At 41.4% G+C, this 27,178-nt stretch overlaps 1 protein-coding gene and 1 pseudogene across 8 annotated transcripts; one reads left to right on the top strand and one right to left on the bottom strand.

The window, feature by feature from the left end:
• The window catches only part of LOC131327769 (lignin-forming anionic peroxidase-like), a 52,864-nt pseudogene that overhangs the window by 2,864 nt on the left and 22,822 nt on the right, over positions 1-27,178 (bottom strand).
• Positions 19-26,213, top strand: LOC131327136 (uncharacterized). 8 transcript variants are annotated; one of them, XR_009200203.1, is made up of 4 exons: positions 12,877-12,955; positions 13,035-13,145; positions 13,280-14,037; positions 25,415-26,213. XR_009200203.1 is itself a non-coding variant. In XM_058360151.1 (2 exons), exon 2 carries the CDS (start codon positions 6,829-6,831, stop codon positions 7,285-7,287), a length of 459 nt encoding a protein of 152 aa, XP_058216134.1. In that variant the 5' UTR covers positions 5,636-6,030; positions 6,636-6,828; the 3' UTR covers positions 7,288-7,563. The 8 variants fall into 8 exon arrangements, 1 of the variants encoding a protein (XP_058216134.1); XR_009200205.1 differs by having other exon boundaries at positions 13,234-14,037; XR_009200206.1 differs by lacking the exons at positions 12,877-12,955; positions 13,035-13,145; positions 13,280-14,037 and adding exons at positions 19-375; positions 5,941-6,030 and having other exon boundaries at positions 25,479-26,213.

The raw sequence follows: 27,178 nt of genomic DNA, 5'->3' as shown, positions 1-27,178 counted from the left end.
CGAGGCTACTTAGAACACTACAAGAAAATGCAGCAAGGGCAACCTAGATGGCGATGAACCAAAAATTGAGTTGCTGTTTGGTATGCAATGGCGACATGCTTTGATAAATGCATCGGCGGTGAGTGGCTGCTAATAATCCAATTGGGTCCATTTGTGGGTCTACTTCTAGCAACCAAAATTGTAGTTTCAACGATGAAAAAATGTTGTTGGTGAAAAGCCCAAATTTGGCAATACACAAATTGCATTGCCCAAGTCCAATTTTTTAGGCGCGTGTTTTTGCGCTCCACAATTTCCACTTGGCGCTTCATTTCAGGGATTCACTGACAAAGTTGTTGGGTTGGCATAAGTAGGGCTTATAAAACGACGTAGTATTAGGTAATTGTATCCAATTTATATTTTATTTTGGGCGCTGCTATTCGCAGCCCTCTATTTACTCCCATAGCCCGTTAAAAATTTTCAATTATACTCGACAGTTAGTTACCGAAATTGAGATATATTTTCAGCGTCCAATTACCGAAATATAATATTTTTTTCAACAGATGTTTACCGAAAATGCATATTCGGCAGTTGTTTACCGAAAGTTGAACATATTTTCGACATGTAGTTACCGAAATATAATCTTGTTTTCAACAGCAATTTACCAAAATGTTATTTATGATTTTCAACAATCATTTACCGAAATTTAGTGGGCTACGGGAGTAAATAGAGGGCTGCGAATAGCGGTGCCCTTTATTTTTCTATTAGCTAGTACTAAAAAGAAGGGTAAACTATAGTTAACCCCTTCTAACTAAGCCTCGCGTGCACTTTGCCCCCTCTAACTTCTTTTTTTGGCACTTAACCTCCTCTAACTAACTGAAATTCAAACGGTCATAACTTCTTCATCCGAAATCGAAAACATGCAAATTATATATCAATTTCGAGGTCTTGAAGTCAGCTTTCTAATGACACCAAAATCACATCACGATTCAAAGCACACAGAAAGTTATGATCAAAAGAGTAAGGGCTGATAGATAGAAAGACCGTTTTGATCATAACTTTCTGTATGCTTTGAATCGTGATATGATTTTGGTGTCAATAGAAAGCTGACTTCAAGACCTCGAAATTGATATACAATTTGCATGTTTTCGATTTAAGACGAAGAAGTTATGACTGTTTGAATTTCAGTTAGTTAGAGCGGGTTGAGTGTCAAAACAAAAAGTTAGAGGGGGCAAAGTGCACATGAAGCTTAGTTGGAGGGGGTTAACTTTAGTTTCCCCTAAAAAGAGGTCTGTCGCACCCCGCCCCCCCCCCCCCCCCCCCCCCCCCTTCTCTCTCTCTCTCTCTCTCTCTCTAGCGTTAGGACCATGGCGAACCAAGCGAAATTGAAGCTCCTACAATCTCCTTTTTAGGTCTCTCTCTCTCTCTCTAGCGTTACGACCATGGTGAACCAGGCAAAATTGAAGCTTCTACAATCTCCTTTTAGCTCTCTCTCTCTCTCTCTCTCTCTCTCTCTCTCTAACGTTACGACCATGGCGAACCAAGCAAAATTGAAGCTCCTGCAATCTCCTTTTTAGGTCTCTCTCTCTCTCTCTCTCTCTCTCTCTCTCTCTCTCTCTCTCTCTCTCTCTGTCTCTCCCCCTCTCGATCTCTCTTTCCCTCTGTATTAATTGATACAATACGCCATTTTTGTTGCGAGTTTATGGTTCTCACTGTATCAAGGTAATTTTTTTTTTGTGCACCATTTTGTATTTGCCTATCCTAGGTTTTGGTGTGCCATTTTTGTATTTGCATGTCCTAGGTTTTGGTGCGCCATTTTTGTATTTGCCTGCCGTACATGGGAAATCTCAGTGGCTAAAAGCAAAAGCCAAACTAACTACCAATTTTTTAAGGGGCTTTTGGTTGTAAAGATAAAAACTTTTCACAATCTGGTTCTCTTTGCTTGAATAGTTGAATTACTAGGTCTAAAAGGTTTTAAATGGGGGTTTTCGAAGCAAAAGCCAAACCGGCCATGCATATTTTTTTTAATGATATTTTTTTTTTTGGAACAATCTCCATCTTATAAAAGGGACGAGCCCAAAAAAGCCAAGGGGAAAGCCTTGGACAGAACTACATCCTACCAACACCACCTGACAAGTGAACTACAAACAAGCAACAAAAACAGGATTACACAAAAAAATCCTAACTACATGCTACCAGCAGAAACAGCCAGAAACCAAGCAAAGGACAAGACTAGTGCCAATTATCATACCAAAGAAAGGTATTAAGACCATTTCCAATGTGAACTTTAATGAACTGCTGCCCTTCCCTCCTTAGTTCAAAAATTTTCCTAAGAGTCCAAGAGGAGTCATTGGGAAGCTTCATAGACCAGAAACAATGATGCCTGATCATATAAGAATGAATCCAGTTGACCCAAAGAATATCCTCTTTTTTACAAATAGCCCATAGATGCCTCATTATAGATGCTTTATTCCTTTCCTTAAGTCTTTTGAAACCCAAACTGTAACAACCCTAATTTTTTTTTAGTAAGTAAAAATTTCGTTAAAAATTTGAATTTTATTTTAATACTTGGATTCGCTTCCAAAAATTCCTTTTGTATTTCTAATAATCCGTCATAATTAGATTTTAGTTTTTTTTAAAATTATATTTCTTGGCTAGAGATTCTACTTGGCAAGTATAGTTAGATTCTAACCATTCAGTTAGAAGAACCTAACCACCAATTCATCTAGTTACTTTCTCCTAACCCTAGATGAGCCTTTTGAACCTCCTTGAACCTTTTGAACCTTCCAAACCCTAGTGGAACCTTTTGGACATTTAACCTTTACCCATTGGACGATAAAAGTTAGGAAAACTTTTATCCATTGGACAATGGACTTTCCATTAAGAAAGATATCTATGTTAGATTGTTAAGCACAAATATATAGTTATATATAGGTATATATACACATGCCTAAAGGACATATGGTATTATTCTAGTGTATATAGTACCTCACCCTTTTATCCATTGATCAATAACCGCTAGGGAAATTATTATCCATTGGATAATAGTATTAGTCTTACCAACAAGTACTAGGATTTTATTTAATAATCATTTCCTAGATTTCCCATGTGATGATATATTTATATAAATATATATATGTGTGTACGTTATAATATATACCCTAGATTTCCCTAGGATTTTCTAAGTACAAAATCTAGTATTTTAATGGGGCATGTGCCTATTTGATTATTTTAATGGGGAATTTAGATCTTATAATTTTTTTTATTGGATATTGGTAATCTACCTAGATTACTTATATTAAAGCCTAGATTTCCTAAAGTACTTAATTTAATATTTTAATAAGAAACATGTGCTAATTTAGATTATTTTAATAAGGAATTTTGACCTTATAATTTTTTATTGGATACTTGGGATCTACATAGATTGCATGGTACATACTAATATATATATATTTGTTTACTTGGACTTATTTATATATATATATATATATATATATGTATACTTAATTTATTCCAAAGTACACATGTGTTTAATTGAATAGTTTAATAGGAAAAATCTCTTTACCCATTGGACAATAATTGCTAGGGAAAATTTTATCCCTTGGGTAATAACCAAGATTTTTTCTATAAATAGCACCCTTGTCCAAAGCATTCAACTCACACCTTCACCTAGCAACTTCTCTCTCTAGAAAAATATTAGTGTTCTTACTTTATTTTTCTTGTTCTTGAGCATTCTTGAAGTTCTTCCTAAGTTCTTCAAGAAACTCATCCTAAAACCCTTTTGCGATCCAAAAAGTTCAAGTAGTTTAGTCAAGATCAAGTTTCGAGAAAAACCTTTCTCTTTCGAAACTTCCGAAAGCATACCGAAGGAAGTTACTCCGCCTGATGTACTCGTTTTTTTCCGTAGTCGCCACTACCGCCAAGAAGAAAGGTAGAATCCCATATACGTCATCTCTAAGTATTTGTAGAATCCCTTGTTCCCCTAACTTTACGTATAGAACCGTATGTTAGAAAGTAGAATGTCTTTACTCTTTATAAATATATGTTGTATTGAACTTCCCACAAAGGAGGAAAGAACGGATTTTGAAAATATTAACTTGATTAAGGAGTATTCATAGTTTGATCTTATGATGGTTATGAGCATGATTGAGTAATACAGAGTTGGATGATCTTGTTAGTTTAGTTTCAAGATTTCAATGAATGATTTATGATTACTTTTGTGAAGAGTCCTACCGCAGAGTCAATGCATGGAAACGAGACACGAAAATCGAAAAAGTAGAAACATGACACCTAAGGTGTGTTAATGACAATGTGTGTTTTGAAATCGCAATATGGCCGGACTTACCCATTATGGGAGCGTGTGTGTGTGTGTGTGGAAACCGCGATGTGGCCAGACTTGGTAGCCCATCGTGTGGATTGCGAAAACCGCAACGTGGCCGGACTTGGTAGCCCGTTGTGTGGATGAAAACTCGTAATGTTGCCAGACTTGGTAGCCCATTGCGTGGATTGTGAAAACCATAATGTGGCCAGACTTGGTAGCCCATTGTGTGGGTGTGTTTTTCGAAAACCCAATGGAAACCCGAAGCAGCGGAACCATTGTGGGATACTCGGGAACCCGAAGCAGCGGAACCGAGGGTTTTGAATTATGGATTGGTTATCCGTGGAGAGGAGTCAATGCCAAATTCAATGATTTTGTGTGCCAATGGGAACCCGGAGCAGCGGAACCATTGTGAGATTGTGTGCGTTCCCATAGGAACCCGGAGCGGCGGAACCATGGTGAGAACCCTCGGGAACTCAGAGCGGCGGAACCGAGGTACGGCTTGGTTATCTGTGGAGAGGAGCCAATGCAAATTTTGTGTGCCAATGGGAACCCGGAGCGGCGGAACCATTGTGTGGATACTCGAGAACCCAGAGCGGCGGAACCATTGTGTGGATACTCGAGAACCCAGAGCGGCGGAACCGAGGTTAGGTGTGTAAAAATGATTTTGGAAATGATGATTTGGAAAAGGAAAAATGGAAAATGGTGACACGGTCCACGACGAGTCACGTAGGAGATACTCAGAAAACCATGGACACAAACGATAGTTGATTAGCGAATGTGGATAAGTCATTGTGAACTGTTTTGTTAAATATGCATGTATTATGTGGAAATCGTTCGTATTATGATCTACTGCTTGTAAGTTAAGGGTTAGTGGGTATAGGTTATTCTATTGAGCTTTTGTATCTCATGGTGTTACCTTTGGTGACCCTGACATATTATATCCATGGCGACGCTGGTACAGTGTGTCAGACTTTGTAGATGAACAGGGTGAGCTGTACACCTTGGAGGCTTTTGGAACCGAAGAGCCGGCTAAGATGGAAGAACAGGCGGAGCTGTAGTTAGGAACCTTAGTTTCCCTTCCCTTGTGTAATGAAAGTACTCTTACGGAGATTGTGATGTAATAAAGAGCCAGACTCTGCTTTGAAGTTGCAATAAAATTGTCTATTTAACGTACCCGAAAATTGGAGGCGTTGCACAAACCACCTTCATTTTTAGGTTTAAAAACTGCTTCCCAAGCAACTTTTGCACCTGTAGATTTCAGCTTCAGGCCTTTCCAAAGAAAGGCACTAAGTAAGCTTTCAATCTCCTTAATGACTTATGTACGTGGTTTTCCTGTTTTCTAGGCATTGGGTATTTTGATTTAGATGGAGTTTTGAAATTAGACTAATAGCTTCTAAAATAATCACAGATCGATTCTCTATACATCTTGCCTAATTCCTTTATATTTGGTGGAGCTTCGTTCCATTCTTATACTTACAGCTATTGACAACAGAGTATGACAATATTTATGAACTGTTCAATCGTTTGCCATTGTTCAATTTATGTGTTTTTATGAGATTTTGCTCATTTTCTTTGAATCTGTAATTATGTGTTCATGTATATATTTTTAAGTGCATTTTTATGGTGACTTTGTTGTACAACAGTGACTCATCATAGACAAATTGCTGAATCAATTCCAAAGTTCTCCAACATTTGTTGCTGGCATTTTCCTCCGTCGGTGTCATATTCTTAAGGTATCTTGCTCTTTTACTTTTATTTATTCAGTCCCTATTCTCCATGATTTGGGTGCTTCTCTAATGATTAAACGCCACAGTTTGATTTATGTTGTTTGTGCATTGGTGATTAAATAAGCATTTGAGAAGTATAGAAGTATTTTTAATGTTTGGTAGGCGAGCAAAAGAAGTATTTAAAACTATTATACTTCAAATTAAAACAATTTTTTATTTCATATGGTTGGAACGTATTGGAAAAGATTCCAACTGAAATAACATTAACTAATTAACTAGATATCAATATGGAAGCATAAAGTATAGATTCTTCTTTTTCCCCGCCTTTTTTTTTTCCTTTTTTAACCTTTTTGCTTGGTTGTTTTGGGGCAGGAAACTTTTCTGGAAGAAATACATTTCTTTCCATGGACTCCATTTTTTACATTTTATATATTTAATGCAATCATCATACTTTATCTTTTGAAACCATCATACTTGCGAGTTACCTTTTCAGTACCACAAAAATGTAACCAAATATAATAGCACCAAAATACTAGAGGATAAAGTTTTATTTTCCTAACTTATATATGTGGGACATTGGGTGACATGCCCTTAAAATTGCATGTGACCAGATATGGATAGAAGTTGGATGTCTCTTTCTGACAGATTTACTCAACCCTATGTCGACGGGGTGGACTATTTCATTGAATTTGCAAGTGCAAATTCAGGTGAGGCAGTGGAGATTAAGTGTCCATGTACTGATTGCCGCAACTTTTATAAGCATAATATGATACTGTAAAAGCTCATCTGCTTGTGCGGGGAATCATGTTATCTTATACCACCTGGTTACTACATGGTGAAATTCCTGAACCCGATGACCAAGATGGGAGTGATGACAAAAACAATAAGGATAATGATGATGTTTATGGGGAACTATTAAACGACCACTATAGGGGGACATACATGGATGATGATACAAGTGAGAGGAATGGCATTCAAAACTTTGAAAAATTGTTGGAGGCCTCCCAATGTGGCTTGTACCCAGGATGCAAAAAATCAGATACCCTCTTAGCATTTGTCATTGAGATGTTACGAGTGAAGGTACAATATAGGTGGAGCAACTCTTCTTTTAATGTGTTTTTGTCATCACTAAGGCGATTTCTACCGGAATGCCATGTAGCTCCTCGATCAATTGATGAGTGCAAGAAGTTATTACGTGACTTGGGCTTAGCATATGAGCTCATCGATGCATGTCGAAATGATTTTATGTTATATTGGAAGTAGAATGCTCACCTAGAAAAATGTCCCAATCCCAAATGTCAGCGACCTCGATATAAGGTCAATGATGGCAAAGGTAAGAAGATACCACATAAGATATTGCGTTATTTCCCAGTGACACCTAGGTTGCAAAGATTGTATATGAATCCAAACATAGCCGAGGACATGAAATGGCATAGTGATAAGCGAGTGGATGAGGAGGATATGAGGCATCCAGCCGACACCCCTCAGTGGAAGAGATTAGATGAAAAATATCCTGAGTTTTCCTGGGAGACTCGGTATGTGAGATTAGGATTTGCCACAAATGGGTTCAATCCTTTTGGCAACATGAGCACATCATACAGCATGTGGCTGGTGATATTAATCCCATATAATTTGCCACCGTGGAGATGTACGAAGGACCCTTTCTTCATGATGCCATAACTTATTCTTGGACCAAATCAACCGGGGAGTAATATTGATGTCTACTTAAGGCCTTTGGTTGATGAATTGAAGGAACTATGGAAGAATGGTGTCAGAACTTATGATGCCTCAACCAGAAAAACCTTTCAAATGCATGCGGCTATAATAGGACCATTCATGACTTACCTGCATATGGTGATGTATCTGGGTGGAGAACAAAAGGCTATTTGGCTTGTCCCACTTGCAATGATAGCCCGCTGTCTCACAAGTTGATCAGTAAGATTGGGTGGTTTGGTCATCGAGCTTACTTGCTTGATAATCATCCTTTGAGGAAGGACAAGAAGTTCGACGGTTTGCTAGAGTTTGGCAAGAAAACTTTGGATTTACCAGTGGAAAAAGTAATGGCTCAATTGGCTAGGTTGCGACCAGTCAAGTTTGGAAAGGATACTACGAGTAAAAAAAGACCTCGTCATGTTGAAGAGTTGAATTGGACAAAGAAAAGTATATTATGGGAGCTGGAGTACTTTAGTGAATTGATGGTCCCACACATGTTTGATGTGATGCATATAGAAAAGAACATATGCGAAAGCTTATATAGGACAATGCTGGGTATAGATGGAAAGAATAAGGATACGTACAATGCACACGATGATTTGAAAATAATGGGAATAAGGCTAGAATTTCATCTACAAGTTTCTCAAAATGGATCAATTGTGAAACCTCAAGCAGTGTACACATTGGATTCACATCAAGTAGACGAGTTTTATGAATTTTTGAAGTCAATTAGTTATCCAGATGGCTATGCATCTAACATATCAAGGTGTGTGAATTCAAAGCATGGAAGGTTATCGGGTATGAAAAGCCATGACTGTCATGTTCTCCTTCAACGTCTTCTTCCCATTGGCATGTGCGGTTTTGTGAACAAGGAGATATGTACAACTTTGTTTGAGTTGGGAAATCTTTTTCAAGAACTTTGCTCTACGACAATAAAGCGGAATGAGCTGGGAAAATGGGAATAATGAGCAGTACTCATACTTTGCAAACTAGAGAGGATTTTTCCACTAGCTTTCTTTGATGTTATGGTTCATTTGACTATTCATTTGTCGCGTGAGGCCATGATTGCTAGACCAGTGCAATATCGATGGATGTATCCTATTGAAAGGTAAAAGTTACCATAAGATGCTAGAATAGTTACTTACTTTGCAATTATCTACATTAAGTAATGGTATTTTTTTTGTTTTTGCTGAAGGTTTCTCGGAAAACTAAAAGGTTAAGTGAGTAACAAAGTGCGTCCAGAAGGGTCGATTGCTGACGCTTACATTTTGAAAGAGTGCATCACTTTTTGTTCAATGTACTTAAAAAGAGGTACTAAGAACCCTGAGCGGAATAACGATGGTGGCGTTCATGGCCTTGGGATGGAGATATTCCACCAGCATGTTTGTCTCTTTTCTCCGATCACAAGGGCTCCCAATCCTTCCCAAAAAGAACGGGAAATAGCTCATTGGTTTGTGTTCTACAATTGCCCCGAGGTGGAGCCATATCTAGAGTATGTTTTTATATTTTAGTTAGTACAAGCACAAATAGTGAAGTTGATATACAAGTTATTTATGAAATTTAACTTCTTTGCACAAGGAACGTGAGAGCATTATACAAATTCCACAAGGACGTGATGTAACTCAAATACAACGAGAACAATTTCCAATTTAGTTCAAAAAACGGTTAAGTATTTAGAGTTGAAAGTCTTTAAACACAAAATAAGTTTCAAATAACATTAAAGTTGGTGTTTGACATATGTTTTGATATATAGATGAATGACTTGAGAAGTCAAGGATCTCTAGAGGCTACCAAAGAGCTATGGTCATTAGCAAATGGTCCCGGTTCAATAATTGGTGTTTATTCAGGTTGTATCTCCAATGGTTTTTGATTCCATGCTAGAGATCGTGAAAAACATTGGATGTGTGTGAAAATAGTGGCTTAGTTGTCGAAGGACTGCATAAAGGGAAGACCATTAACTTTTACGATTACTTGTGTAAAATTTGGAAATTACGATATTCACATGGTGATACAGTGGTTCTATTTGAGTGTGAATGGTACAACACCGGCCACAAAAAAAAGATATATACCGATGGACATGTCACAAGCATTGATATCACAAGGCTTTGGTATAAAGATGATCCATTTGTACTTCCTAGTAATGTGAGGCAAGTCTTCTATGTAAATTATACTAGTAAGGGAAAAAATTGGTGAGTGGTAGAACTAGTTAGACATAGAGGTGTATGGGATATACCAGAGCAAGTTGAATCGCCTAACGAACCGTTTCAGCAGGATGAAACCACTGATAGTGGTATCCCAATCTTCATTGAAAATAATGTTGGTCATTATAATAGGGATGATGCAGATCCTGAGATCATTTTTGAGGCTGAACTTATGGCTGACCATGGAGATGATGAGGATGATACAATGGCAGAATACATAGATGACGAAGACAGTGAATTGAGTGGACAAGCTGGCACTAATGCATATGTTGATGTAGATCTTGAAATCGATGTCGATTATGACGCCTAGATTTCGATTATATGTAACTTCTAGTCAAGATGGTGATATTAATTAGTGACTTTTGCTATTTATATTACATCATCTTGTGTTATATTACATCATTTTGTGTTACATTGCAAGATTTGCATTCATTATGATAGCTATAATGTCTGTTAATATGTGGATTTCTAATAGAGATTGTGATATTAATTACTAAAAGTTGCTCTCCATGTTCTTTTTTTTTTTTTTTTGGTTACATTTCAAACATGTATTCATCTCATTTTACCATATGTCATGTGTGTATTTCATTTATGTTTTCAGAAACATGTATGTCAGTTCGGGGTTCTTGTCCCAGCAGTTGATAGGCTATGAAAAGAAAAGGAACTGAAATGTTGAAGAACACTTACGAGTACTAGAGTCTTTTGGAATAAAGAGTCTGTCAAAGGCGTTATTTGGTTCAAATCATAATGGTAACACTAAAGGTACTCATAAGAGAAAGAACAAGGCTGGGCATGGCAATATTGATGAAGACTATCTACCATCCAATAGTGAAGGAAGGGTGAGTTCTAATGAGGAGGATGACGACTCCTCGGATGATGATATCTCCTCTGGGTCTCAAGCGAATAAGATAACGTATGAAGGAAGAGGGTATACTTTTTGGCAGATTATTGATCTTCTACTTGTATGTTTTCCTTCACTTTTTTACTTATAGATAAGTAATTATGATTCAAAAATCATGCATTGCTTCTTGTTTTTTTTAATGTGCGAGACCTGGCCCTTCAAAATGGTTGGTCTTAGTTGGGGGCTTGTCTGATCGATATACGTTTTTGCTAATTAAACGATATACATTTTTGCTAATTAAACTATGTATGCTTCCAAATGATGTAGTATGTATTTTTGTTTGGTAAGACTATCTTCAAAGTTCGTATAACACACATTGCTTCTTTTTCTATTTCTATTTCAGGTTAGAATTACAAGTCCAGGAAAGAAGAAAAGTCCTTCTGATGCTGAACCTTTGAGAAAATCGCAAAGAACTCAAGAAAATGGTCGCTAAGCTCTCCAGATCCAACCTCATACTGTCCTAGCTGAAGGCATGACTGAGGTGGCTGCCCAACCTACTCAGCTCCCCACATCACCTACCAAACAAACCAACTTGTTTGGTAGCCCATATACTATTGCGAGCAGCATGGGTGAGAAATGTTATTTGGATGTATTTCTTCTACATATACTTTTTATATCCTACATAGTAATAGGAGGAAGGAGAAAAGTTTCTTTTGTTTTTCCCATGAGTTGATTCTCCATTTTTTTTTTAATAGGCAAAAAAAGTTTTATAAAGAAAACTTAACAAAGGGTACATCAAGTTGGGGGTTGGGGAGGGGAATCCAACCAAGGTTGAAAGACCGTGGACTGAGGTCCAAACACCTTAGGGCAGAAGCCTGAACACCTAAAGGCCTCAAAATGTCCACAACTGAAATAATAAGCCCAGCCCAAGAACCAAAACCAAATCCTAATCCAAGCAACCCTAAATACCACCGCTACAAAAAATAGATGAACCGCCATCACACCACCACCGACAGCAACACACTCGCACACACACACAGAGCTAGCTCACCAAAATATTAGAACACCCCACACACCACCTCCTAGACCCCAAACCCATTAGAAAGCTGAAGAGGACCTATGCCGAACCCAGGACTCATTCCTTTGAGTCAGTTCATTCTCCAATTACATGGAGCTAGGATTCTGAAAATGGTTCATGTGTAGTTTGTTCATGTATTTTTCAAACCTTCATTTGCTCATGTCAGAATGGTTCATGCACAGTTAGTTCAGATTTCTTTTCTTATTTTTTAGTACATTGGGAACAACAATCAATAAATTTTAGTATCTTCTATGTTGATCAAGTGATGCAAATTGAACTATGGTCTTAGCATCGTCCTCATCAATCGCGGGCAAGAAGCATGTAAGATCGAGGTCCAACAAGGGGGAAGAATGTGGATAACATGAGGAAAACTCTTGGTCATCCCATCCCCGTCGTTATTAATCCTGAGAATATGTCAACAGAGGGGAAGTATGCAACTTCTGTGGCTTGTGCTATCGGGTTGAATATTCGAGATCATGCACAGTCCAAGACATTGGATGGGGAGACATTGATTTTGGGATCAGAGAGTCTATCATTCTGCAAGTTGGGGTAATTAATAATTTGTAGTACTTGTTCAATGCATTTTCTATTTAAATCACAACTGCCAAGTTAAATTATTTCCATTTGCAGCAAATGCTTGGCCTAGGTGACTACCAGAACGATATGGTTGTTAGGCGTGTCATTGACATCAAACGTCAATCTTTATATGCGAACTGGAAGTGCGATTTGTACAAACACTATAAGGATCTCAAGGAGAAGAAGGTGTCCGACATCAAAAGTTGTGCATTATATCCTTGTAATCCGAATGATTGGGTATTCATGATTGAGAATGTGTGGGAGACCAAAGATTAGAAGGTACCTTTTCTCTTGCTATTTTACCTTGAATTGACAGTTGAAGTTTCTGGATTGTTGATCACAAAAAAGGATTGGTAAGTACCCTTTAGTTGCTTATTGGATCGATGTCATACTTTGTTTGTTGACTGCATTTTATTTTATCTTTTTTTTAGACGAAATCTGACGGGGGCACATGCACAATCCTGCTTGAAATTCAATCATACTGGCGGCTCGCTATCATTTACTGCACGAGCAGCCAAGTTTGTAAGTATCAGTTTAGAATTTCCATTTTATAAACATTCCAACTTCTTCTAGAATTACTAGAAATGAAAATAAATTTCAGATTAAAGAGAATAACAAAAAGCAGCCTTTCGTGGAGCACTTCAAGGAGACACACATACGCCATCGACAGAGAAAGGATGTGTGGATAAACGATAAGGCAAAGTAAGCTCATGTAAGTATGAAAATATCACTCTTGATAAATCTGCTCCACATGTGAATTACTTTGTATGCCACATGCTTACTTAGTTAAACTATGACAGCAAGAAATTGTTAGAATCACTTCTGATGTCACAAATCCTCAAACAGAAGAACATGCTTCCATTAAGGTGCTTGGGAAGAGATCTGGCTACTTGAAAGGATATGGAATTCGCAAGAACACTAAAGCAAATGCAATGTCGTCCCAACCAATACCAAATCCAGAGGTGGTTGCTCTTCAAAGAAAAATTGGCTAATCATGAGAAAGTCGTGGCTAATTATGAGAAAGCCATGGCTGATCAAGCTAAAATGTTCCAAAATATGCTGATGATGGTGGTAATGAAATCTGGAATAGATCCAGCTTGCATTCCGGGGCTAGTTTCATGCAGTGGAAATGAAAAGGATGACACATTGGTTGAAAAGGAAGATGACGAAGCTGGTTATTAAGATGGTCACATGGGTGCTGAATTCAAATACTTAAAAGAGTTTTTGGATATTGTTTTTGACACTATGCTGCTGGTGATATATTTGGTAAAATCTCAATGCATTAACATATATTGAGACTAGTTTTTTGGATGCATATATGTTGGATGTATGAATTATCACATATTTTGAAGTGTCATGACTTATGGTTGATGCGTTTAGGATTTGATATGGATGTATGTGAAGTTTTATAAAATATTTTGGCATGGATTTTGGATGATATGAACAAATAAATAGATTAGGAATGAAAATCTGAATAGCTAAAACAGGTTTATAACCCAAAAAGAAATCAATTGTTCCTACACGTTGCTCTCTTTTCCCCCTTCTCTCCTCTCCTTTACCAAGGCAATGTGTAGCCCCTGGTCCCCCTACCTTCTCGTTACCAGGTCTCTCTCTCTCTCTCTCTCTCTCTCTCTCTCTCTCTCTCTCTCTCTCTCTCTCTCTCTCTGTAAATTTAATATGTTAATGCAAGTTGTAATGGCCCGAATAAATGGGGCTCCGTACTGAGTCCGAAGACATACCACCGAGCTCCATACCGACCCTGGAAGTATATTACCGAGCTCCATACCGACCCTGGAAGCATATTACCGAGGGCTCTGTTCCGACCCCAGAGACATATTACCGACGGCACCCGAGGGCTCCGTACCTACTCCGGAGACATACCACCAAGGGGTCCGTACCGACCCCGGAAGCATATTACCGAGGGTTCTGTACCGACCCCGGAGACATATTACCGACGGCACCCGAGGGCTCCGTACCAACCCCGGAGACATACCACCGAGGGCTCCATACCGACCCCCAAAACACAGTACCGAGGGCTCCCGAGCAAGCCTCCTGCGCCTAATGAGACACATCATCGAGAAGAATCCTCGCAAAGGGCTTACCTGGCCATGTGCTCTGTAACCGCCTTATCCGGTGCGTCATCTATGATGTCACTCGAGGCGGTTACCCGAGTGTGACCTCCACGCGCTAGCTTGGAGGCCAAGCAAACCAAAATCTATAAATACAAAGGGACTCTAACCTAAAGAGGTATGCCATTCTTCCCTAAACCTAGATCTATATTCTCCCCTGAGGTCTGATTTGATCGTCGGAGGGCCACTGGGCTACTCCAGCCCTAGTGACTTGTTGCAGGTCTAGAAGCCGGAGAACGAACCTACGGAAGGAGAAACCAAACCCAGGCCAAGGTCCCGTCAAATCTGAACCCCTACAATTGTCGACTCTATTGGGGACCTAGCCACCTTCTCAGTCATTCATCTCTTTCCCTTCCAAGAGCTCCGTTCAAGCTTCCTGAACCAGTTATGGTGGAAGTCGAAGACCCTCGTCTCAGCGAAACCACCCGTGGGCTCGGTCCTCTCGAAGACCACAACCTGGACTCCAGCAGAGCCGGCGCCCAGGGAAAAGCCCACATGTCCATCGGAGTCGGAACCGGAACCTCGACGCAGGACGCAGGGGCTGCCACCGAACTCCACACCTACATCCGCCCCCTGGAGCGGAAGATCGACGACCTAACAACAGTCATGGAACGCGACAAGCACGTCAGGGACAAGTTGGCCGAGATCAAACATCTCCTTCAGATCTCTCCATCTCAGTCCTCCAGGGGCCATGGCGGACGAAGAAGTCATCACAGCCCTCTTCACAATTGCAGAGGCCATCTGTAGGAGCATCGATCTAGCCCCTCGGCTAAAACCCGCCTTAAACCACCGGAGCAGGGCCGCAACGAAAAGGGTGTAGGGCGCAAGGAACGTTCTTGTTCCCCTAACCCCAGAGGACCCCGCGGGAATCTGCCTTCGAGAGGCTTCATGCCGAAAGAGTCTCCGCCTCCACCACCCACTTAGTCCGGATCGGGAAGGGCCGCCGCGAGCCCACCCCCAGTTTCACCAAGGTTGCCAACGAGGATGACGGCCTCTTGGAAGTCCGAGCCAAAGGGTATCGCAAACGGCTAAAAATGCCCGAGCAAAGAGCCAGTTCGTCTCTCACCCAAAAGAAAAAGGTGACGGAACCCTTCCGTACCTCCTTCGTGCCTAGGTTTCCCGAAGCCGAGCCCACGAACCTACGGAACCCTTCCGTGCCTCCTTCGTGCCTTGGTTTTCCGAAGCCGAGCCCACGAACCGACGGAACCCTTCCGTGCCTCCTTGGTGCCTAAGTTTTCCGAAGCCGAGCCCACGAACCGACGGAACCCTTCCGTGCCTCCTTCGTGCCTAGGTTACCCGAAGTCGAGCTCACGAACCGATGGAACCCTTCCGTGCCTCCTTCGTGCCTAGGTTTCCCGAAGCCGATCCCACGAACCAACGGAACCTTTCCGTGCCTCCTTCGTGCCTAGGTTTCCTAAAGCCGAGCCCACGAACCGACGGAACTCTTCCGTGCCTCCTTCATGCCTTGATTTTCCAAAGCCGAGCCCATGAACCGACGGAACCATTCCATGCCTCCTTGGTGCCTAGGTTTCCCGAAGCCGAGCCCACGAACCGACGGAACCCTTCCGTACCTCCTTCATGCCTAGGTTTCCCGAAGCCGAGCCCACGAACCGACAGAACCCTTCCGTTCCTCCTTCGTGCCTAGGTTTCCCGAAGCCGAGCCCACGAACCGACGGAACCCTTCCTTGCCTCCTTCGTGCCTTGGTTTTTCGAAGCCGAGCCCACAAACCTACGGAACCCTTCCGTGCCTTTGTTTCCCGAAGCTGAGCCCACAAACCGACGGAACCCTTCCGTTCCTTCTTTGTGCCTATGTTTCCCGAAGCCGAGCCCACGAACCTACGGAACCCTTCCGTGCCTCATTTGTGCCTCGGTTTCCGTAAATCGAACCCATGAACAGACGAACAACGGGTATGAGGCTCGACACATCTCTCTGGGGCTTCGTACACATTAAAACATTCGGTCATATGACTCGTCAACTCCTCCAAAACCAATAAGAGGTCGAGAGAAGTTGAGGGGCTATTGTAGTGGCCCGAATAAATGGGCTCCGTATTGACTCCGAAGACATACCACCGAGTTCCGTACCGACCCTGGAAGCATATTACCGAGCTCCATACCGACCCCGGAAGCATATTACAGAGGGCTCTGTACCGACCCGGAGACATATTACCGACGGCACCCGAGGGCTCCATACCAACTCCGGAGACATACCACCGAGGGCTCCGTACCGACCCCAGAATCATATTACTGAGGGCTCTGTACCGACCCCGGAGACATATTACCGACAGCACCCGAGGGCTCCGTACCAACCCCGGAGACATACCACTGAGGGCTCCATACCGACCCCTGAAACACAGTACCGAGGGCTCCCGAGCAAGCCTCCTGCGCCTAATGAGACACATCATCGAGAAGAATCCTCGCGAAGGGCTAACCTGGCCATGTGCTCCGTAACCGCCTTATCCGGTGCGCCATCTATGATGTCATCCTAGGCGGTTACCCGAGCATGACCTCCACGCTCAAGCTTGGAGGCCAAGCAAACCAAGATCTATAAATACAAAGGGACTCTAACCTAAAGAGGTATGTCATTCTTCCCTAACCCTAGATCTATATTCTCCCTTGAGGTCTGATTTTATCGTCGGAGGGTCACTGGGCTACTCCAGCCCTAGTGACTTGTTGCAGGTCCAGAAGTAGGAGAACGAACCTACGGAAGGAGAAACCTAACCCAGGCCAAGGTCCCGTCAAATCTGAACCCCTACAATTGGCGACTCTGCTGGGGACCTAGCCACTTTCTCAGTCGTTCATCTCTTTCCCTTCCAAGAGCTCCGTTCAAGCTTCCTGAACCACTTATGGTGGAAGTCGAAGACCCTCATCTCAGCGAAACCACCCATGGGCTCGGTCCTCTCTGAGACCATAACCTAGACTCCAACAGAGCCGGCGCCCAGGGAAAGGCCCACATGTCCATCGGAGTCGGAAGCGGAACCTCGACGCAGCACGCAGGGGCTGCCACCGAACTCCACCCCTACATCCGCCACCTGGAGCGGAAGATCGACGACCTAACAACGGTCATGGAGCGCGATAAGCACGTCAGGGACAAGTTGGCCAAGATCAAACATCTCCTCCAGATCTATCCATTTCAGTCCTCCGGGGGCCATGGCGGACAAAGAAGTCATCACAGCCCTTCTCACATTTGCAGAGGCCATCTTCAAGAGCATCGATCTAGCCCCTCGGCTAAATACCGCCTTGAACCACCGGAGCAGGGCCGCAACGAAAAGGGTACAGGGCGCAAGGAACGTTCTTATTCCCCTAACCCCAGAGGACCCCGCGGGAATCTGCCTTCGAGAGGCTTGATGTCGAAAGCGTCTCCGCCTCCTCCACCCACTTAGTCCGGATCGGATAGGGCTGCCGCGAGCCCACCCCAGTTTCACCAAGGCTGCTAACGAGGATGATGGCCTCTTGGAATTCCAAGCCAAAGGGCATCGCAAACGGAAAAAAAATGCTCGAGCAAAGAGCCAGTTTGTCTCTCACCCAAAAGAAAAAGGCGACGAAACCCTTCCGTGCCTCCTTCATGCCTAGGTTTCCCGAAGCCGAGCCCACGAACCGATAGAACCCTTTCGTGCCTCTTTCGTGCCTTGGTTTTCCGAAGCCGAGCCCACGAACCGACGGAACCCTTCCGTGCCTCCTTCGTGCCTAGGTTTTCCGAAGCCGAACCCACGAACCGACGGAACCATTCCGTGCCTCCTTCGTGCCAAGGTTTCCCGAAGCAGAGCCCACGAATGGACGGAACCCTTCCGTGCCTTCTTCGTGCCTAGGTTTCCCGAAGCCGAGCCCACGAACCGACGGAACCCTTCCGTGCCTCCTTCGTGCCTAGGTTTCCCGAAGCCGAGCCCACGAACCGACGGAACCCTTCCGTACCTCCTTCGTGCCTAGGTTTTCCGAAGCCGAGCCCACGAACCGACGGAACCCTTCCGTGCCTCCTTCGTGCCTAGGTTTCTCGAAGCCGAGCCCACGAACCGATGGAACCCTTCCTTGCCTCTTTCGTGCCTTGGTTTTCCGAAGTCGAGCCCACAAACCTACGGAACCCTTCCGTGCCTCTTTCGTGCCTTTGTTTCCCGAAGCCGAGCCCACAAACCGACGGAACCCTTCCGTGCCTCCTTTGTGCCTAGGTTTCCCGAAGCCGAGCCCACGAACCTACGGAACCCTTCCGTGCCTCATTCGTGCCTCGGTTTTCGTAAATCGAACCCATGAACAGACGAACAACGGGTATGAGGCTCGACACATCTCTCTGAGGCTTCGTACACGTTAAAACATTCGGCCATATTACTTGTCAACTCCTCCCAAACCAATAAGAGGTCGAGAGAAGTTGAGGGGCTATTGTAGTGGCCCGAATAAATGGGGCTCCATACTGACTCTGAAGTCATACCACCGAGCTCCGTACCGACCCTGGAAGCATATTACCGAGCTCTATACCGACCGCGGAAGCATATTACTGATAGGCGCGTAAATGTTTACATTAGCGCCCCCTTATTTATCTTTGTTAAGTCTATTTATATTATTAATTGGAGCTTAATGCTTAGTTTGTGTATTTTAGGTGTTTGGAAGCTTAATACGTTAGTTGCCGATCGAAGCTTGAATTGCGTCATATAATTTTTCCTCCACAACACAGTGATGTTTGAAGTGAAATGGGTTGCAGAAAATACAACTCACACGTGTATTTGGTGGGCCCAAAAGCAACATTATTTGGACGAGCATTGGATCTTCTAATTAGGCCTAATAATTATTCGGTGTTTCGACTAAAGAATAAGCCCATGGTTTTCGGCAATTGAAGTACACGGCTGGGATTGAGGGTAATAATGGGGCCAATAGGGTTTTAATTGGGGAACAGAAGCTTATAAAAGAGGGCTTCCCACGGCAGCTTTTCGGGGGAGGACGGACGAAACGGAGAACGGAGGCGACACAGAAGTTCCGAGTATTGTTTACTATTTTTCTTTCAAGTTTTTCTTTTAAGTTTTGAAGCTTTGTTTAATTAATTGCACTTCGATAACTAGTTTTAATTTTTGTTCTTAATTAAAGTTGTTCGTTGGAATTCGTTTGGTTGTTATCTTTTGCTTGATTTTCATTCTGGAATTATAGAAGCATGATGCAAATTAGGGTTTCTTGTGTTTCTTGGTCAATGCATAGTGAGTAGTCGTACGGATAGGATCGCGGGGTGATTAGCACACCGTGGCCAGTTCGGACACTGCTCCTATTTTCAAATAATGAGAAAGATAATTTTAGATTGGTAAAATACTTCCCGTAGACGAATCCGGGCATTGTCGGAGCCCATGTGAACGGGAGAATGGGGGTCCAAAACTCATTCTCCGCTGCGCATGGGTAAACGGCGACCATTAGGATTCGCATCTTTCGGGGTATCTTTTCCTCACTAAAATCGAACGTTTTAAGAATACTGAATAGAGCAGGTTAATCCGGACTGGTTGCGAGTGCTATGAATCCTACGACCGTACCTTCCTTTTAATTTTCTGAAAAGTACAATCAATTTCTAGGTTTTAGTTAATCTCTCAATCAAAACGACAAAGGGTGGCTACCTAAGAGCCCGTTTAAATTATAACAACCCGAGTTTTTGTTCAGCACACATTACCGTCTTTGTGGATTCGACTCCGGTCTTACCGGGTATTGTGCTACATCGGTCTCCGCCCTACGCTTGGGGCAACCCATTATTTTAGGTCTAGGAATCGGTCAAGCATTTTTGGCGCCGTTGCTGGGGACGGTAACGTGTGTTAAGAATTCGGGTAGTTATTTTTTATTTGTTTTCTTTTTAGTTCTTTTTTTTTTTTTTTTTTTTTTTTTTTAAATTTTTGAAAAAAAAATGGCCGATTTTGCAAAGTGCTATGGAGGTTATACAAAACAATTTGATTGTTCAGTATCACTTCCTATATTTTATGGTTTGGCCTCAGAAAATTCTTTTTCGCATATTCATGACCTTGAGGAAGCTTTTGCTAGCGATGAAGTGGCTCTTTTACATGTATTCCCAAAATCTTTGCGTGGTCGTGCTCAAAGTTGGTTTATTTTTTTGAGTCCAGGATTGACATGGAGTGAAATTGTCATACAGTTTTTCAAAACTTTCAATCCCTCGTATGAGACTCATATGCTTTTACAAGAACTATCAGATTTCTCTCAACAAGATGATGAGTCTTTGTCACAGTGTTGGGAGCGATTTAAATTTGTTGTATTCTCTTGGTCGAGTTTTAATTGTGAGCTTGGCAGTCTTCTGGTTATCTTTTGCCGTGGTTTAAACCTTAAGCCATGCGAGGTGGATTTTAGGTCCACTGACGAATTCCTGGATAAAGCCCCTGAAGACGCTTGGGATTTCTTAGATGAACTAACCCAAAAGCTCCAATTTTGTGAGTTGACTGAAAGTTCTGAGGATACCAGTTTTGATGGGAGGGAAAAAGAGGAAATAGAGCCACCTTATTTTGATCAATTAGCTGATTCTCTTTCTTGCAATCAAGTTGAAAATTTTCAAGTGATTAATTCTTGTGTATTGGAAGATGAAACAACAGAGTCACTTGGAACTAACGAAATAGTTAGTTCACCTGAAGTGCAACAGCATTCTAGTATACTTGAGATGGATTTTCATGACACGACTCCTGAGGAGTCATTGCCAATAATTGTGCAAAATCCACTTGTTCTTGATGATCAAATACCTCCAGCCATAGATATTGATGTCATCACTCCTATTGAGCATCCACTATTGCAAGAGATTATCACATTAGAACAAATTGACTTTCTTGGTGTTGATAATTTTAATATGGTTTACCATTCATTTTTTCTGACACTCATCAACAACTTGAAAGTTAATTTAGTTCGAAATATGCAATTGGTGGAATTTAAATTTCAAATGCGGCTAAGGCCATTAAGATATTCTAAGTATTTGATTTTGTGGCATGGTCGCATACAATTTTTAACGGAGTGCTTGAAGTGGGTTGAGATGTTGATTTTGATTGCTCTTCGTAGTGTGATGAATGGTTGGATTTCACGTGATGGGAGTACTGAATGTCATTAACTTTTTTTTGTATAGTTTTTTTTCTTTTCTTTTCTCTTTCTTAGATTAGTTACTTTTATTTTATTTTATTTTATTTTTTTTGTGAGGACTAACATTGCAGGATGCTTTGTTCAAGTTGGGGGGTCTTCTTCCCACTATGTTATTTCTTGCGTAGTTCTCCGTTCCGAGGTGATACCTTTTCCTTCTTTTTCTTTCATGTCTTATATTTTTATTTTTTTTGTATTCAATGAGGACATCGAATGGTTTAAGTTGGGGGGATGGATTACATTGGTAAGTTTTTCTTTCTTCTAATTCTTAAAAATTCAAAAAAATAAAAAATAAAAAATTTGAAAATTTTCCTTTTCGCATGTGATTTGGCACTTGTTGTGATTACTTGTTGAATAATTGAGTTGAGGTGTGTTGCCTACCATAGTGATATCTTTTTTTGGCTTGGTAGTTTTACTTGCTAGCTTGTCTTAAGAAGTTGATCATGGCACTTTGGTATAGCACTATTGCATGTCACGTTTATTTGGGCCTTGACCATTTGTGAGTTGTGACTTAACCAATCTTGATGGCTAGATTAGTGGAGACTTATGCCCTAGTGAGCTTTTGGGCCCTATCTTTTATTGGAGTGGTGTCACTTTAACTCTTAGTTTGTCATGAAAATAATCTATTTGCTGTGGTCTCATTATTCTTAATTGTTGAGTATTGGAACTTGAATGCATAACAATATCTCTTGGGTTTTGGTTCGTCACATGAATGTTACACCCTTTGGAGAGGATTATAGGCATTTTCTTGATATTTGGGCCAGTTCGTTCCTTTTCACATTTATCCCTTGCAAGCCACTTTGAGCCTTATATATTTAGCCTTTTTTTGGTTAGCTCCACTTTCCATATTTTGTTTGGAGAAAGGCAAAAATATAAAGGTGTAATTTTTGGATAGATTGTGAACTTTTTTACTTGAATTGGTGGTGCCCCTTAAAAAAAAAAAGAAAACAAAATAGAAGAAAAAAAACAAAAGAAAGAGAAAAATAGAAGGGGCGCCGATATAGATGAAAAGGAGGAATCGTACTTTTATTGCTGAAAAATGTTAAAAGGTTAGAAGGGGAGATAAGGTGGTGTTGAAAAGAGTGAGAAAATGGGCGCACATTGTTAAATTAGCCCCAAGTTGTTTGCCTATTCTCAGACATGTGATGTTTTACCCTAGCCTTTACACACTTTCAATTATCCAACGTTACAACCAAAATTAAAGTCCTATTTGATCCTAGGGGTGATGGAAAGTGGATTGATGGGTGTGAAAGAGAGTTCCAATACTTGGTATTCTATTCATGAGACTGTGTGTTCACCATACAAAGCGTTCTTTTCGTGTCATAGTGTGCGAGTGTTTTGATTTCATATATATAACATCTAACCGCACACTTGAGAGTTCATATTATGCACCTTGTTTGGAGTAATTTTATTTCTGAGTGCAAGACACAGTGAGAATTGCAGTCAAGACTCAGTCCGGAGAGAGCGGTTAGTTATTGAACACTTTTGGTTGAGGCCCATGTCATACACACATGCTAAGCCTAGGTGTCATGGTTTATTTCTTGACTTGATAGCGTTTGGAACTATTTATGCTTTCTTATATTTTTGTGGTAACTGCGCATTCTTTACTTGATGGACCAATGAGTTGTATGACAAGTTTTGGATTCCACGTGTAAAGGGATCCGCGGTGTTTTGTGGATGATCACTGCTGAAAATCCTCACGAGACTTCACTCGTCCTACCGGGGCCGCCTGGGGGTTTAAAAGAACTATCAATTTTAATTTATTTTCTTTAGTTGCATTTTATTTACTTTGCTCGGGACTAGCAAAGTGTAAGTTGGGGGGTGTGATAGGCGCGTAAATGTTTACATTAGCGCCCCCTTATTTATCTTTGTTAAGTCTATTTATATTATTAATTGGAGCTTAATGCTTAGTTTGTGTATTTTAGGTGTTTGGAAGCTTAATACGTTAGTTGCCGATCGAAGCTTGAATTGCGTCATATAATTTTTCCTCCACAACACAGTGATGTTTGAAGTGAAATGGGTTGCAGAAAATACAACTCACACGTGTATTTGGTGGGCCCAAAAGCAACATTATTTGGACGAGCATTGGATCTTCTAATTAGGCCTAATAATTATTCGGTGTTTCGACTAAAGAATAAGCCCATGGTTTTCGGCAATTGAAGTACACGGCTGGGATTGAGGGTAATAATGGGGCCAATAGGGTTTTAATTGGGGAACAGAAGCTTATAAAAGAGGGCTTCCCACGGCAGCTTTTCGGGGGAGGACGGACGAAACGGAGAACGGAGGCGACACAGAAGTTCCGAGTATTGTTTACTATTTTTCTTTCAAGTTTTTCTTTTAAGTTTTGAAGCTTTGTTTAATTAATTGCACTTCGATAACTAGTTTTAATTTTTGTTCTTAATTAAAGTTGTTCGTTGGAATTCGTTTGGTTGTTATCTTTTGCTTGATTTTCATTCTGGAATTATAGAAGCATGATGCAAATTAGGGTTTCTTGTGTTTCTTGGTCAATGCATAGTGAGTAGTCGTACGGATAGGGTCGCGGGGTGATTAGCACACCGTGGCCAGTTCGGACACTGCTCCTATTTTCAAATAATGAGAAAGATAATTTTAGATTGGTAAAATACTTCCCGTAGACGAATCCGGGCATTGTCGGAGCCCATGTGAACGGGAGAATGGGGGTCCAAAACTCATTCTCCGCTGCGCATGGGTAAACGGCGACCATTAGGATTCGCATCTTTCGGGGTATCTTTTCCTCACTAAAATCGAACGTTTTAAGAATACTGAATAGAGCAGGTTAATCCGGACTGGTTGCGAGTGCTATGAATCCTACGACCGTACCTTCCTTTTAATTTTCTGAAAAGTACAATCAATTTCTAGGTTTTAGTTAATCTCTCAATCAAAACGACAAAGGGTGGCTACCTAAGAGCCCGTTTAAATTATAACAACCCGAGTTTTTGTTCAGCACACATTACCGTCTTTGTGGATTCGACTCCGGTCTTACCGGGTATTGTGCTACATCGGTCTCCGCCCTACGCTTGGGGCAACCCATTATTTTAGGTCTAGGAATCGGTCAAGCAATTACCGAGGGCTCTGTACCGACCCCAGAGACATATTACCGACGGCACCCGAGGGCTCCGTACCAACTCCGGAGACATACCACCGAGGGCTCCGTACCGACCCCGGAAGCATATTACCGAGGGCTCTGTACCGACCCCGGAGACATATCACTGACGGCACCCGATGGCTTCGTACCAACCCCGGAGACATACCACTGAGGGCTCCATACCGACCCCCGGAACACAGTACCGAGGGCTCCCGAGCAAGCCTCCTGCGCCTAGTGAGACACATCATCGAGAAGAATCCTCGCGAAGGGCTGACCTGGCCATGTGCTCCATAACCGCCTTATCCGGTGCGTCATCTATGATGTCACCCGAGGCGGTTACCCAAGTGTGACCTCCACGCGCTAGCTTGGAGGCCAAGCAAACCAAGATCTATAAATACAAAGGGACTCTAACTTAAAGAGGTATGTCATTCTTCCCTAACCCTAGATCTATATTCTCCCCTAAGGTCTGATTTGATCGTCTGAGGGTCACTGGGCTACTCCAGTCCTAGTGACTTGTTGCAGGTCTAGAAGCAGGAGAACGAACCTACGGAAGGAGAAACCTAACCCAGGCCAAGGTCCCGTCAAATCTGAACCCCTACACAAGTTATAAGTTCCTTTGTGTTTTCTCCCTTTGTTGCTCTAAAATATCTTATGTCTTATGTGCAGATATGGTTTTCGCTTTTCGAAGTATACGTACATTGCATCTGATATTCAACTTAATGCTTACAAGGCTCTCGACCTGGAACCAGTCAAAGCACATCAGAGACAAATTTTGAAAGTGTCGTGGCATTGCTCACTCCCTCTCCTCAGGTGCTTCGATCAAAATGTCAGGTACACACCATCACATGAAGTTCTCACTTTTGATACCCTATTTTATGCGATCTCTTCTTGTTTTCTCAATTTTACTTGAGGAGAAACTTGGACTGTTTTTCACTTTTGTGGTATTTTTGTGTCTCTGTATAGGGAAGCTAGACAAATTCAATAATGGGGCAGAAAATAGATTGTTTTGTATTCCTTGCTGAACTTTCTTGATAGCACCTAAGAGGTTCGAACCTAAGACTTTAGAGGAAAGCAAACCCTTAAGTCCCAAGACTTGACCAGTAGGCCAACCCCTTGGGGTTAAATTAGTAGTGATGTTAAGAAGATGTTTTGTTTGATTGAGTTCATACTCATTTTGTTTACTTTTACTTTTTTTTTCTGAGTTGTTTACTTTTAGTTGGTATTTGGTGAACACTGAACTAGTGTTGAAATTTGAAAGGGCGAAATTAACAATGCTAAGAGTTTTTGTAAAATTGTTGAGTTATGCACATGTTTTTTACTTCAGCGGGGATTTCGTGTACAAAAAATTGAGAAGGGGAAAGAAATTAGCAATGCTAATGTGCACAGTGTGCTACTTATGTTGTGCACTGCTAATACACGTAACCATGTGGTTTTGCAACTACCCTACTAATCTGTTGAACTTTTGCCGGAGCATTTTTTTGACAGTCAAACCTTTCCAGTAGCACACTGTCAATGCATCCTTTTAGTCTTTACCTAGCCTCAGTTATACACCTGACAAAGCCAAACCTTTCCAGTAATAGTGATGGGTTGCAAAACACAGGAAGGGCGTCCCACTTCCAAGAGGCTTTACAGGTATGAACATAGACCCTTCTGAAAGTATAAACTACCTGTGTCGGACACTCAACAACTGGTATAGTGTAGGATAAGTGTCGGACTGTTTAGTTGGATATTCTCTTGGGAAGAATTATTAGTACTTCAAGTTTCAAATAGAGCTATGCGTAAAGCTACCATAATATGCATGAAATGGATTAATCAAGTTTTAAATTATTATTTTATGGTAATGCAAGGTGTTTCGGGCCAACTTGCTCGCACCTCAAACTACTTTCACTACAAGAAAAAGTATGTTTAGTGACGAAAAAGTGGCGACAAAATTTAATTTCATCGCTAAATGAGTATATTTGGCGACAAAAAAATAAATTCGTCACTGTTTTGATAACTTCCTTGACGAAAAAGATATTTTTGTCACCAAAGGCTCCTATTTGGCGACGAAATAAAATTTTCGTCACCAAAAGAGTAAAAAAGGAGACGAAATTATTTTTTGTCACCAAAGATAACTATTTGGTGACGGAAAAAATATTTTGTCGCCAAATGAACCAATTTGGTGACGAAAAATATTTTCGTCTTCTTTTTACGTTTTCAGTGACGAAAAATTTATCCTTTGGTGACGAAATTTATGAATTACGCTTTGTCACCAAGTATATTTCGAGCATAACTCTTTGCTCAGAACTCCGATTGAGATAATCTAAATTGAATTTGAACAATAACATAAAGAGCTACGACTTTCATGTTTATTAAAATTGCTAATTTTAATGTTTAATAGTTCAAAATATATTTTAATGTTCAATGTATGTGTTATATATTAGATATTTC

Source organism: Rhododendron vialii, chromosome 5a, assembly GCF_030253575.1.
Source record: "Rhododendron vialii isolate Sample 1 chromosome 5a, ASM3025357v1".
NCBI lineage: Eukaryota > Viridiplantae > Streptophyta > Magnoliopsida > Ericales > Ericaceae > Rhododendron > Rhododendron vialii.
Note: the sequence above shows the minus strand (reverse complement) of the source record. Positions and strands in the feature narration are given on the sequence as shown.

Coding starts and splice junctions, on each gene's coding strand:
- LOC131327136 (XM_058360151.1), top strand. CDS start 6,829: ATGTTATCTTATACCACCTGGTTACTACATGGTGAAATTCCTGAACCC.